The sequence below is a fragment of the Pituophis catenifer genome, unplaced genomic scaffold (genome assembly GCF_029215685.1).
Source record: "Pituophis catenifer annectens isolate HBS135680 unplaced genomic scaffold, rPitCat1.0.hap2 SCAF_9, whole genome shotgun sequence".
Lineage (NCBI taxonomy): Eukaryota > Metazoa > Chordata > Lepidosauria > Squamata > Colubridae > Pituophis > Pituophis catenifer.
Window position 1 is genome coordinate 16,148,456 of NW_027256889.1, and position 11,339 is coordinate 16,159,794.

The 11,339-nt window shown below is 44.8% G+C and overlaps 1 protein-coding gene across 1 annotated transcript in view; it reads left to right on the top strand.

The window, feature by feature from the left end:
- Nucleotides 1-3,393: 3,393 nt before the first annotated feature.
- Nucleotides 3,394-11,339, top strand: part of CD164L2 (CD164 molecule like 2) — a 41,237-nt gene continuing 33,291 nt past the window's right edge. Inside the window, exons 1-2 of the mRNA XM_070950038.1 lie at nucleotides 3,394-3,495; nucleotides 6,886-7,150. Coding sequence (XP_070806139.1) covers nucleotides 3,394-3,495; nucleotides 6,886-7,150 — 367 coding nt within the window. The remainder of the gene's footprint in view (nucleotides 3,496-6,885; nucleotides 7,151-11,339) is intronic.

Below are 11,339 nucleotides of genomic sequence, written 5' to 3' on the forward strand. Positions count from 1 at the left end.
TGGTCCATATATATTTTTTTTATTTTTATTTTTTTTTATTTGATTTATATGCCGCCCTTCTCCGGAGACTCAGGGCGGCTTACAATGCTTTAAGCAATAGCCTTCATTCTTTTGCATATTTTATACAAAGTCAGCTTATTGCCCCCACAAACTGGGTCCTCATTTCACCTACCTTAGAAAGGATGGAAGGCTGAGTCAACCTTGAACCTTGGAGAGATTCGAACCAGCAGAAATTGCAGGCAGCTGTATTAATGACAGGGTGCACTAAACCACTGTACTATCAAGGCTCTTGATATATCTGGAGGTTCTTAATTTGGAGAAGACAGCTCCTTCTGCAAGCTGCAATTAGTTGAATCAGAAACATACATAGGTGTTATTTAGCTCATAACACGCACAATGGAATGAACATCAGCAATTCTGACTCTTTGGTGAAAGTTAATTCAGCAGATGACACAACAGTGATTGGTCTCATTCGAGACAACGATGAATCCACATACAGGCGGGAGGTTGAACAACTAGCCTCGTGGTGCGACCAGAACAATCTGAATCTGAACACACTCAAAACCGTAGAAATGGTGGTAGACTTTAGGAGAAACCCTTCCATACTTCCACCTCTCACAATACTAGACAACACAGTCTCAACAGTAGAGACCTTCAAATTTCTAGGTTCTACCATATCTCATGACCTAAAATGGACACCCAACATCAAAAACGTCATCAAAAAAGCACAACAAAGAATGCTCTTTCTGCGCCAACTCAGAAAGCTCAAACTGCCCAAGGAACTGCTGATCCAGTTCTACAGAGGAATGATTGAGTCTGTCATCTGCACCTCCCTAACTGTCTGGTTTGGCTCTGCAACCCAACAAGACAGACACAGACTTCAGAGGATAATTAGAACTGCAGAAAAAACAATTGCTACCAATCTGCCTTCCATTGAGGACTGGTATACTGCACGAGTCAAAAAGAGGGCTGTGAAAATATTTACAGACCCCTCACATCCTGGACATAAGTTGTTTCAACCCCTACCCTCAAAACGATGCTACAGAGCACTGCACACCAGAACAACTAGACACAAGAACAGTTTTTCCCCGAACGCCATCACTCTGCTAAACAAATAATTCCTTCCACACTGTCAAACTATTCACTAAGGCTGCATTACTATTACTATTAGTCTTCTCATCATTCCTATCACCCATCTCCTCCCACTTATGACTTTGTTGCTTGGATCCTTACGATTTATATTGCTATTGTTTCCTGATTGCCCTATGTACCCTATGACTATCATTAAGTGTTGTACCTTATGATTCTTGACGTATCTTTTCTTTTATGTACTCAGAGAGCATATGCACCAAGACAAATTCCTTGTGTGTCCAATCACACTTGGCCAATAAAAAATTCTATTCTATTCTATTCTATTCTATTCTATTCTATTCTATTCTATTCTATTCTACTCTACGCTACGCTACTCTACTCTACTCTACTCTACTCTACTCTACTCATTCCCACTTGGTTCCTTTGTTCAAGCTTATATATAATTGATGCTATCCAAAATTGTTCTCCTGTAAATTTTATACACCTTTCTATATCTGCACCTGTATCTGTACCTATAACTCAGCTTACAACCACAATTACAACTCAGAAGACTTGCAAATGGAAGATGTTACCTAGATCCCTCCCTTGTCTGAGCCAGTGCAATAGCGACTGGATGGAGCTGAGCATTTACTGGCCAGATGCCCTTCCTGATGCTACACGGAGTTCACAGCAGATATTTTTTTCTTTGCATTTTAGGAGAGAAATATCTGCTGCTACTTAGGATTGAACTCTCAACCTTCCGAGTGGGAGGCGAACGTCTTCCCACTAGGCTACCACACAGCTCATCTGAGCCACTCCAATAAAAGCATTCTAACTTTACTTCACAGTTCTGTCCGACGAAGAAGTCTACGTGCAGCCCAGCAGCCCCATTGCTGATTTTGTTGAGAATATGCCAAAACGGCTGTTGTCAGGTTGCCCTTTCAAAACGCTTCGGAATCAATTAATTCTCGTGCTAATTAACCAGCTACTGCAAAAGCTGCCAAGTGTAGGATTCCTTGCTCCCCTCCCTAAATGGAACCGAACTCTGCGCACTCTCTTAATTTAGATTATTCTTTAAGTATGCCAGATTGAAATGTTGCCTTTACCTCCAGGGAGTTGGCAGAGAATGTATGGGGGCAAAGGAATCTAATCCAAAAATGTGAAGATAACATTTTGAGGCTGACTGAGACGATGCTGCTGGAAAAGGGTTTGTGTGTGTGTGGGGGGGGTTTTGTGTGTGTGTGTGTATATGCATGTGTGCTGCAGGCGGTGGAGGCTCGGTTATGTAACCGAGGCTGCTATAATTTCATCTTGCCTGCCCTCATTTGTTACCTTCCCCGAGGGGATGCCCTGCATACAGTTAACGAAGTATGGAAAGAAGTTATCTGAGAACTGAAACTTCTACACATCTAGTTTGATAACCTTTGCTATCTATTGGTAAGATTGCTGCAAATGAACCAAAATAGGTCTGTTTCTTTAAAAGAAAAATCCCTTCCCATCCCTATGGGTGTTACAGGTACTCCTCGACTTACGACCACAACGGAGCCCAGAATTTAGGTTTGCTCAGTGAGAAATGTGTTAAGTGAATTTTGCCCCGTGTTGCCACTTTTCTTGCCACGTTTGTTAAGTGAATCGCCGCAACTGTTAAATTAGTCACACGGTTGTTAAGTGGATCCGGCTTCCCAGTAGTGGTATTCAGTCGGTTCTATCCGGTTCAGGCGAATTAGTAGCGGCGGCTGCGGGAGGCTCTGCTGACCCGCCCAGATGTCATCACGTCCCATTTATCCACGTTTTTGATGCTTTGCGCATACGCGGAAGGCCCTGTGCATGCACGGAGGTGGCGCGCGCGAGCAAACTGTGCGCACGCACCAGGGGTGGGTTCTAAAATTTTTTACTACTGATTCTGTGGGCGTGGCTTATTTTGTGGGTGTGGCTTGTGGGGGGTAATGTGACTGGGTGGGCGTGGCCAACTTTTTTTTTACTTTTAAAAGTATTTTTTTCTACAACCTTAAAAGGTTGTAGAAAAAATACTTTTAAAAGCCTCTGACGATCCCAGCTGAGCTGCGTGATCATCAGAGGCTTTTTTTTTACTTTTAAAAGCATTTTTTCGGCTGAAGAGGTTGTAGAAAAAATGCTTTTAAAAGTAAAAAAAAAAAAAAGCCTCTGATGAGGTGGGCGGGATAAGCAAGCAGCGACCGGGCCGGGGACCGGTTCGGGGGCATGGCCAGCCAATGTTATTACCGGTTCTCTGAACTACTACAAATTTTTACTACTGGTTCTTGTGAACCGGTGCGAACCGGGAGCAACCCACCACTGGCGTGCATGTGCGCTCACATTTGCAAACTTGTAGTGAAGGTAACTGAATACCAACCCTGTGGCTTCCTCATTGACTTTGCTTGTCAGAAGGTCGCAAAAGGGGATCACGTGAGAGCACCCCCCCGGCACTGCAACCGTCATAAATAGGAACCAGTTGCTGAGCATCTGAATGTCAATCACATGACCATGATGGGGATGCAACAGTTGTGTGAAAAAAGCGGTCATAAGTCACTTTTTTCTCTGCCGTTGTAACTCCGAACGGCCACTGAATGAGCTGTTGTAAATCGAGGACTACCTGTATGTGACTTCCTCAATCTCGGGTGGTCTACCAGAGGCCTGGGAGTTTGAGGGTTCTGTGCAGGATCTCAGCTCTTCCTATCACTGCACTCTTCTGGACAGACAGCTCTTATATAACATAATAACAGTAACAGAGTTGGAAGGGACCTTGGAGGTCATCTAGTCCAACCCCCTGCTCACGCAAGAGACCTGTACTAGGGATTCAAACCGCCAAACTGCCGACCTTTCTGATTGACAAGCTCAGGGTCTTAGCCACTGAGCCACCTAGTCAGGTTATGTTGTTGTTCCTGGGATCTGTTGGAGCCATTTCCCCCAGTTTAGGAGTCACGGGAGTGTTGCTATTACCCCTGGGCCCGCTTTGGCCTTTCCTTTCCACATCTTCTCTAGTTCCTCCTTCAGGCCCTGGTAGCTTCTCCAGCTTCTCAGATTCCTTCCTCCTGATGTTGCTGTCACTTGGCATCTCTATCACCATTGCTGTCTTTTGGTCAAGGAGAGATTCAACCTGGAAATAAGGAGGAATTTTCTGACAGTGAGAGCAATCAACCCATGGAACAGAAGTTACCTTCGGAAATTGTGGGAGCTTCATCACAGGAAGCTTTCAAGAAGAGACTGGGCCGCGATCTGTCAGAAATGGTATAGGGCTGTGATAGTGAACCTATGGCACGCGTGCCACAGGTTGCACACGGAAACATGTTGCCTGGCACACTGGCTCAGCTCTCAGCCTCTCTAGGAGACTCTGGAGGCTGGGGACAGCAAAAAAGTCACTTCCTGTCTAACCGAAAGTTGGAAAACGGGCCCTTTTGGGCCTCCGGAGGACCTCTGAGGGGGTGGGGAAGGCTGTTTTCGCCCTCCCCAGATGCATAGAGAGGATCTGGAGCCAGGTGAGAAAGAAAAACAGGCCTACTGGGCCATCGCGTACCAGAAGCGTACATAGAATTATGGGTGTGGGCACACACGCACGTGAACTTCCCTCGCCCCCCCTTCCTGGCATGCGATGGCAAAAAGGTTAGCCATCACTGGTGTAGAGTCTCCTGGTGTAGGGGCCATCTGTCAGAAATGGTGTAGGGAGGTTGGACTAGATAACCTACAACTGTGATGGTGAACCCATGGCACACACAGAGCCGTCACCCCAGATCAGCTCCCCCACACATTCATGCCGTCTTCGGGTCTTTGCCATGCATGCAAGGGGAGCATGCGGGGGGATGCACACATGCAGGGGGGTGGGGCGCATGTGGGGGAAGTGCCTGCAGGGGGGAGCGCTTTGGGCACTCAGTCCAGAAAAGGTTAGCCATCACTGATCTACAAAGTCCCTTCCAACTCTGTTAATCTGTTATTTTGTTCTGGTCCTTGTCAACTACCACAATGTCTGCTTGATTGGCTGGTACCTAGTTATCTGTCTGGAACTGGCCTAACTCTGTAGTTTCTTCCCCAAACCCCAAAAACTTTAACTTTAAACTGTCTACTGTTGACCTCACCCCATTCCTAAGAGGTCTGTAAGGGGCGCGCATAAGCACGCCAGCATGCCTACCGTCCCTGTCCTAATATTCCTTTTTACTTACTCTTTTCATGTATTCAAATTATGTTTATACTTTTACCTGGTATCTTATATATGCTTGACAAATAACCTCTGTGGGATCTCCCGTCTGGACATGGGATCTTCTAAACCAATGTTTCCCAACCTGGGCAACTTTAAGATGTGTGTGGACTTCAACTCCCAGAATTCCCCAGCCAACAGGCTATAACTACAAATCCCAGTGTCTCTAAATCCCAAAGGTGCTTTTTTCAAGAGGCAACTGGACTTTCTGGTTTTTCTTTGAAGATGTTTTGCTTCTCATTCAAGAAGCTTCTTCAGCTCTGGGACAACCATGACCTGGATGACTGAGAATCTCCATAGACATTTAGTGAATGCACTTTGAGAGCAGAGGTGGGTTTCAGCAGGTTCTGACCAGTTCTGGAGAACCGGTAGTGGAAATTCTGACTGGCCCTGCCCCCATCTATTCTCTGCCTCCTGAGTCCCAGCTGATCGGGAGGAAATGGGGATTTTGCAGTAACGTTCCCCTGGAGTGGGGAGGGAATGGAGATTTTACAGTATCCTTCCCCTGGAGTGGGGAGGGAATGGAGATTTTACAGTATCCTTCCCCTGGATTGGAGAGGAAATGGAGATTTTACAGTATCCTTCCCCTGGATTGGAGAGGAAATGGGGATTTTACAGTATCCTTCCCCTGCCACGCCCCACCAAGCCACACCCACAGAACCGGTAATAAAAAATGTTGAAATCCACCACTATTTCAGAGCTGAAAGAAGCTTGTAAAGGAAATGCATATTTAATTATACATGTATTAACTGCAGCTAGAATCGTATTTACACAAAATTGGAAAAGTGACAAAATCCCTATGGATGAGAAAGTGATTAGGAAAATATTAGACTATGCAGAAATGAACAGATTAACACTTGCTATAAAGGAGAAAGAACAAACCGAATACATGGGAGCTATTTTATGGATGGTTGGAGAATGAGAATGAAAATAGAAGTGAGAAATAAATGGAGATCAGTGAAATATACAACATATGTTAAGAGAGATGTAAACAATATGATGATTAATATGATTAAGATTATTATACCTAATATATTTTCAGTAGAAGATATGTTAAGAGGGAGAAATGAATAGTTATAATGCTGATTATTATTATTGTAAAATGAGAGAATTATTATCAATGTAACGAATACTGTAAATTTTTAATTGTTATTGCACAGAGATATTTATACCCGGAGCACACTCTGTTTAATGGAGGATGATATGTTCAAGTAAAAAAAAAATATTATAAAAAAAAAGATCTGAAAGAAGCTTCTTGGATGAGAAACATCTTTAAAGAAAAACCAGAAAATCCGGTTGCCTCTTGAAAAAAGTAAAAAAAGCACCTTTGGGACAACCATGACCTGGATGACTGAGAATCTCCAATCCACTGGTCTCAATGATCTCCTCCCCACCCCGATCCTCCAGCTATTTGTGGATTATGGGAGTTGTAACCCAACAGGTTAAACTCCGAACCGGGCATCCCAGCCCAATTCCTTTGCGCTGAGCGCCACCCAAACAGCCCAAGAGAAACCCAGCAACCGGCTTCGCCTTTCTCTGAGGTGAGGTGGGGTGTGTGGGAGCCCCCTGCCCCGCCCAGCCGACTCACCTGCCCGCCCCACCCCCAGCTCTCCTTTTCCTTTTTTCCGCCCTGCGCGCATGTGCTCGCTCGCCGCCCCGCCACCGGCACTTCCCCCTTTGCCGCGAGCGCTTTCCAGGCGCGCCTCGTTTCCAAAGTGACTGGGAAAAGCACCGCTCGAGTCGCTGCCGCTTTGGCTTGGCCCGCCGGAGGAGTCCCAGCCATGCCCGCTCCGCCGGCCCGCTTCTGGGAGCTCCGGGCGGCGCTGCTCTGCGCCCTACTGTGCGCGCCAGCCTTACTCCCCAGCCAGGCAGGTGGGTGAGATCGCGGGAGTCTCTCTCTCTCTCTCTCCTTCTCTCTCTTTCTCTCCCTCTCTCTCTTTCCTTCTCTCTCCTTCTCTTCTCTCTCTCTCTCTCTTTCCTTCTCTCTCTTTCCTTCTCTCTCTCTCCTCTCTTTCCTTCTCTCTCTCTCTCTTTCCTTTTCTCTCTTTCTCTCCCTCTCTTTTTCCTTCTCTCTCCTCTCTCTCCTCTCTTTCCTTCTCTCTCTCTCTCTTTCCTTTTCTCTCTTTCTCTCCCTCTCTTTTTCCTTCTCTCTCCTTCTCTCTCTTTCCTTCTCTCTCTTTCTCTCTCTCTCTCTTTCCTTCTCTCTCTCCTTCTCTCTCTTTCCTTCTCTCTCCTCTTTCCTTCTCTCCCTCTCTTTCCTTCTCTCTCTCTCTTTCCTTCTCTCTCTTTCTCTCCCTCTCTCTCTTTCCTTCTCTCTCTCTCTCTCTCCCTCTCTCTTTCCTTCTCTTTCTCTCTCTTTCCTTCTCTCTCTCTGTTTCTCTCTCTCTCTCTCCCCCTCCCACCCTCCCCTCTCCCTCTCTTGAGTCCCATCCCACTCATCCACTTGGGACCCCCAGTTGGTTGTCTGCTCTCAAGATGGGGAGGGGGGGTGTTTTGCAAAGTTGTGGCGACCTCTGGCCTCAAGGTGGCTTTGCAATGGGCACAGGGAAGTAAATAGGAAGGGGAGGGGAGATAGATGAGTGCCAAGTCCTCCTTTCCCTCAACATACTCCGCCTTGAGTCCGCCCCCACCCCCCTCAAAAAAAATCTGGGGCCATCTAGAGCAGGAGTCTCCAACCTTGGCAACTTTAAGCCTGATGGACTTCAACTCCCAGAATTCCCCAGCCAGGGGAATTCTGGGAGTTGAAGTCTGCCAGGCTTAAAAATTGAGGCTTTCAAGAAGGGACTGGGCTGCCATCTGTCAGAAATGGGATAGGGTCTCCAGCTTGGGCAGGGGGTTGGACTAGATGACCTACAAGGTCCCTTCTAATTTTGTTAATTTATTAATCTATAAAGTTGCGAAGGTTGGAGACCCTCGTTTTAGAGCAAAGCTGGCTGGGGAATTCTGGGAGTTGAAGTCTGCCAGGCTTAAAGTTGCCAAGGTTGGAGACCCCTGATCTAAGAGAGAGGTTAGACTATAGCTGCCATCATCCCTGCCCACCTGTTGGGAAAAGTTGTTGAAGGCTTCAGTAGAGCATGCTGTAAAAATAGGTCAACTCCCTTCTGAGAGCATCAAGTTCCATTTAGTCACACTCCCTACTCCAGAGAGGAAATGGCTTCCTTGTGGTGGGTCCTAATCGTTAACCTTCATGTTTATTATGTGCCTTTCCTCCAGGATTTCCTCCTTCCCTCCCTTTTTATTTTTCACAAAAATCCAGTGGTGGGGTGAGAATAAGTTTAAAAGTGGCTGATTTGAAATCTCAAATAGCTGAATCCATACAACTCGATCTATTAAACACCCAATGCTTGTAGTTGCACCACATCCTGAACTTGGTTACCGTAAGTTAAACTTTTTTCCTGACTTGGTAGATAGTGAGAAGAGAGCCAATTTGCTCAAATCCAGGTAATAATTTTGTATTTAGGTGTCCAAAATTACTCTCCTGAATTAATACCTGTACTCCACGTATTAATTCAGGATAGCACTTGTACTATCACTAAATTGTGATATGGGAACCCAGCCAATAGGCTTTATTGGTGTCCCTGGGTTCGAACCCAGATCTTCTTGCTCAAAATCTGATGGTCATTCTCCCAGGTCACCCATTCCTCTGATTCACACATATATGTTGAATTCTTAATTGTCTTGATAATTCAGCTGTTCACCTGGCAATATAATGCAAGACTGTAAGGGAAGTTAAGCCTTTAAAGTAGCAATTTGCAACTAGTTGTGAAGCTGAAAGCTTCCACATTTTGGGGGGAGGAAAGGGCTTGGCTCCAGGGACTAGGATTCCTTTTTAGTTTACTTTTGTCCTTTGGTCAAGATAGCTGTAATCCAATTAGAATAAGAATAAGAATAAGAATAAGAATAAGAATAGAATAGAATAGAATAGAATAGAATAGAATAGAATAGAATAGAATAGAATAGAATAGAATAGAATAGAATAGAATAGAATAGAATAGAATAGAATAGAATAGAATAGTTGGAAGGGACCTTGGAGGTTTTCTAGTCCAACCCCCTGCTCAGACAGGAAACCCTATACCACTTCGGACAAATGGTTATCCAACATCTTAAAAACTTTCAGTGTTGGAGCATTCACAACATCTGGAGGCAAGTTGTTCCACTGATTAATTGTTCTAACTGTCAGGAAATTTCTCCTGAGTTCTAAATTGCTTCTCTCCCTGATTAGTTTCCACCTGTTGCTTCTTGTCCTACCCTCAGGTGCTTTGGAGAATAGCTTGATTCCCTCTTCTTTGTGGCAGCCCCTGAGATATCTGAACACTGCTGTCATGTCTCCCCGAGTCCTTCTTTTCATAGAGTTCTGATTAATTAGAGAAAAAGTAATAAGTATGGTGAATCTCTTCTGTAGAAGAGAAGGCCGGTCATGAGTTCATTTCTGCAAGCTATGTATCTTGCACTTTTCCAGCCTACTGATCTGAAAGTCTAAATCCACCCCAAATTTTCAGTATGGGCACCAGATAGTATTGATATGCAACCGAAGAGGTCTAATAGAATTACTATACAGGTAGTCCTCGAGTTACAAGCGCAATGAAGTCCAAAATTTATATTGTTAAGTGAAACATTTGTTAAGTGAGTTTTACCCCATTTTACGACTTTCCTTGCCACCGTTGTTAAGTGAATCATTGCAATTGTTAAGTTAGTAATACAGTGGGTAAGTGAATCTGGATTTCCCATGACTTTGCTGGTCAGAAGGTCGCAAAAGCGGATTACATGACCACAAGACACGGTAACCGTCCTAAATATGAGTCTGTTGCCAAGCGTCTGAATTTTGATCATGTGACTGGGAGGATGCGGCGATGGTCATAAGTGTCAAAAACGATCATAAGTCACTTTTTTCAGTGCCGTTGTAACTTTGAATGGTCACTAAATGAACTGTTGTAAGTTGAGGACTGCCTGTATGTTTAGGGTTTGTTCCAGATTTATTTATTTATTTTTATTTATTTATTTTTTTAATTTGATTTATATGCCGCCCTTCTCCAGAGACTCAGGGCGGCTTACAATGCATTAAGCAATAGCCTTCATTCTTTTGTATATTTTATACAAAGTCAGCTTACTGCCCCCACAAACTGGGTCCTCATTTCACCTACCTTAGAAAGGATGGAAGGCTGAGTCAACCTTGAGCCTTGGAGAGATTTGAACCAGCAGTAATTGCAGGCAGCTGTGTTAATAACAGGGTGCACTAAACCCCTGTACTATCAAGGCTCTTCATATTCCAAATACTACTGGTTCTGTGGGCGTAACTTGGGGCGGGGGGGGGGGGGGTAATGTGATGGTGGGCGTGGCCAACTTTTTCTTTTTTTAACTTTTCAAAGCATTTTTCCTAATGCTTTGAAAAGCCTCTGGCGATCAGGCAACTCAGCTGGGATCGTCAGAGACTTTTCAAAGCATTTTTTTTTACCACCTCTTCGGCCAAGAGGTTGCAGAAAAAAATGCTTTGAAAAGCCTCTGACGATCCCAGCTGAGCTGCACGATCATCAGAGGCTTTTTTTTTTTACTTTTAAAAACATTTTTTCGTCGGAAGAGGTTGTAGAAAAAATGCTTTTAAAAGTAAAAAAAAAAAAAGCCTCTGATGATTGTGCGGCTCAGCTGGGCATGGGGGGGGGTGACACAGGGATTTTTGCTACCAGTTCTCTGAACCACCCGCCGCCATCGCTACCGGATCAGGCGATCCGGTCCGAACCGGGAGCATTTCACCTCTGGTTTGTACCACAAAAACACCCATGCGGTCCACCAATGTATTCCCTGCCAGTGATTCCTGTAACAGGGCCTGCTGCAGAAACACATATTCATATTCACTGTTTTTGTCCTTCACTTGGTAGCATGCTTAATGCCAATCTGTCTTGGTGTTGGATCTGGAGTATTTTAGGAAAGTGGTTTAATAATGCAGATGGAGTCATATTTCTGTTTTTCGCCTACTCTGGGTTTTTTTTTCTCTCTCTCTCTCTTTCAAAACTATCAGCCCATTCATTAGAACAGTCTGATAGATGCTGGTGAATCCCTGTTGTAC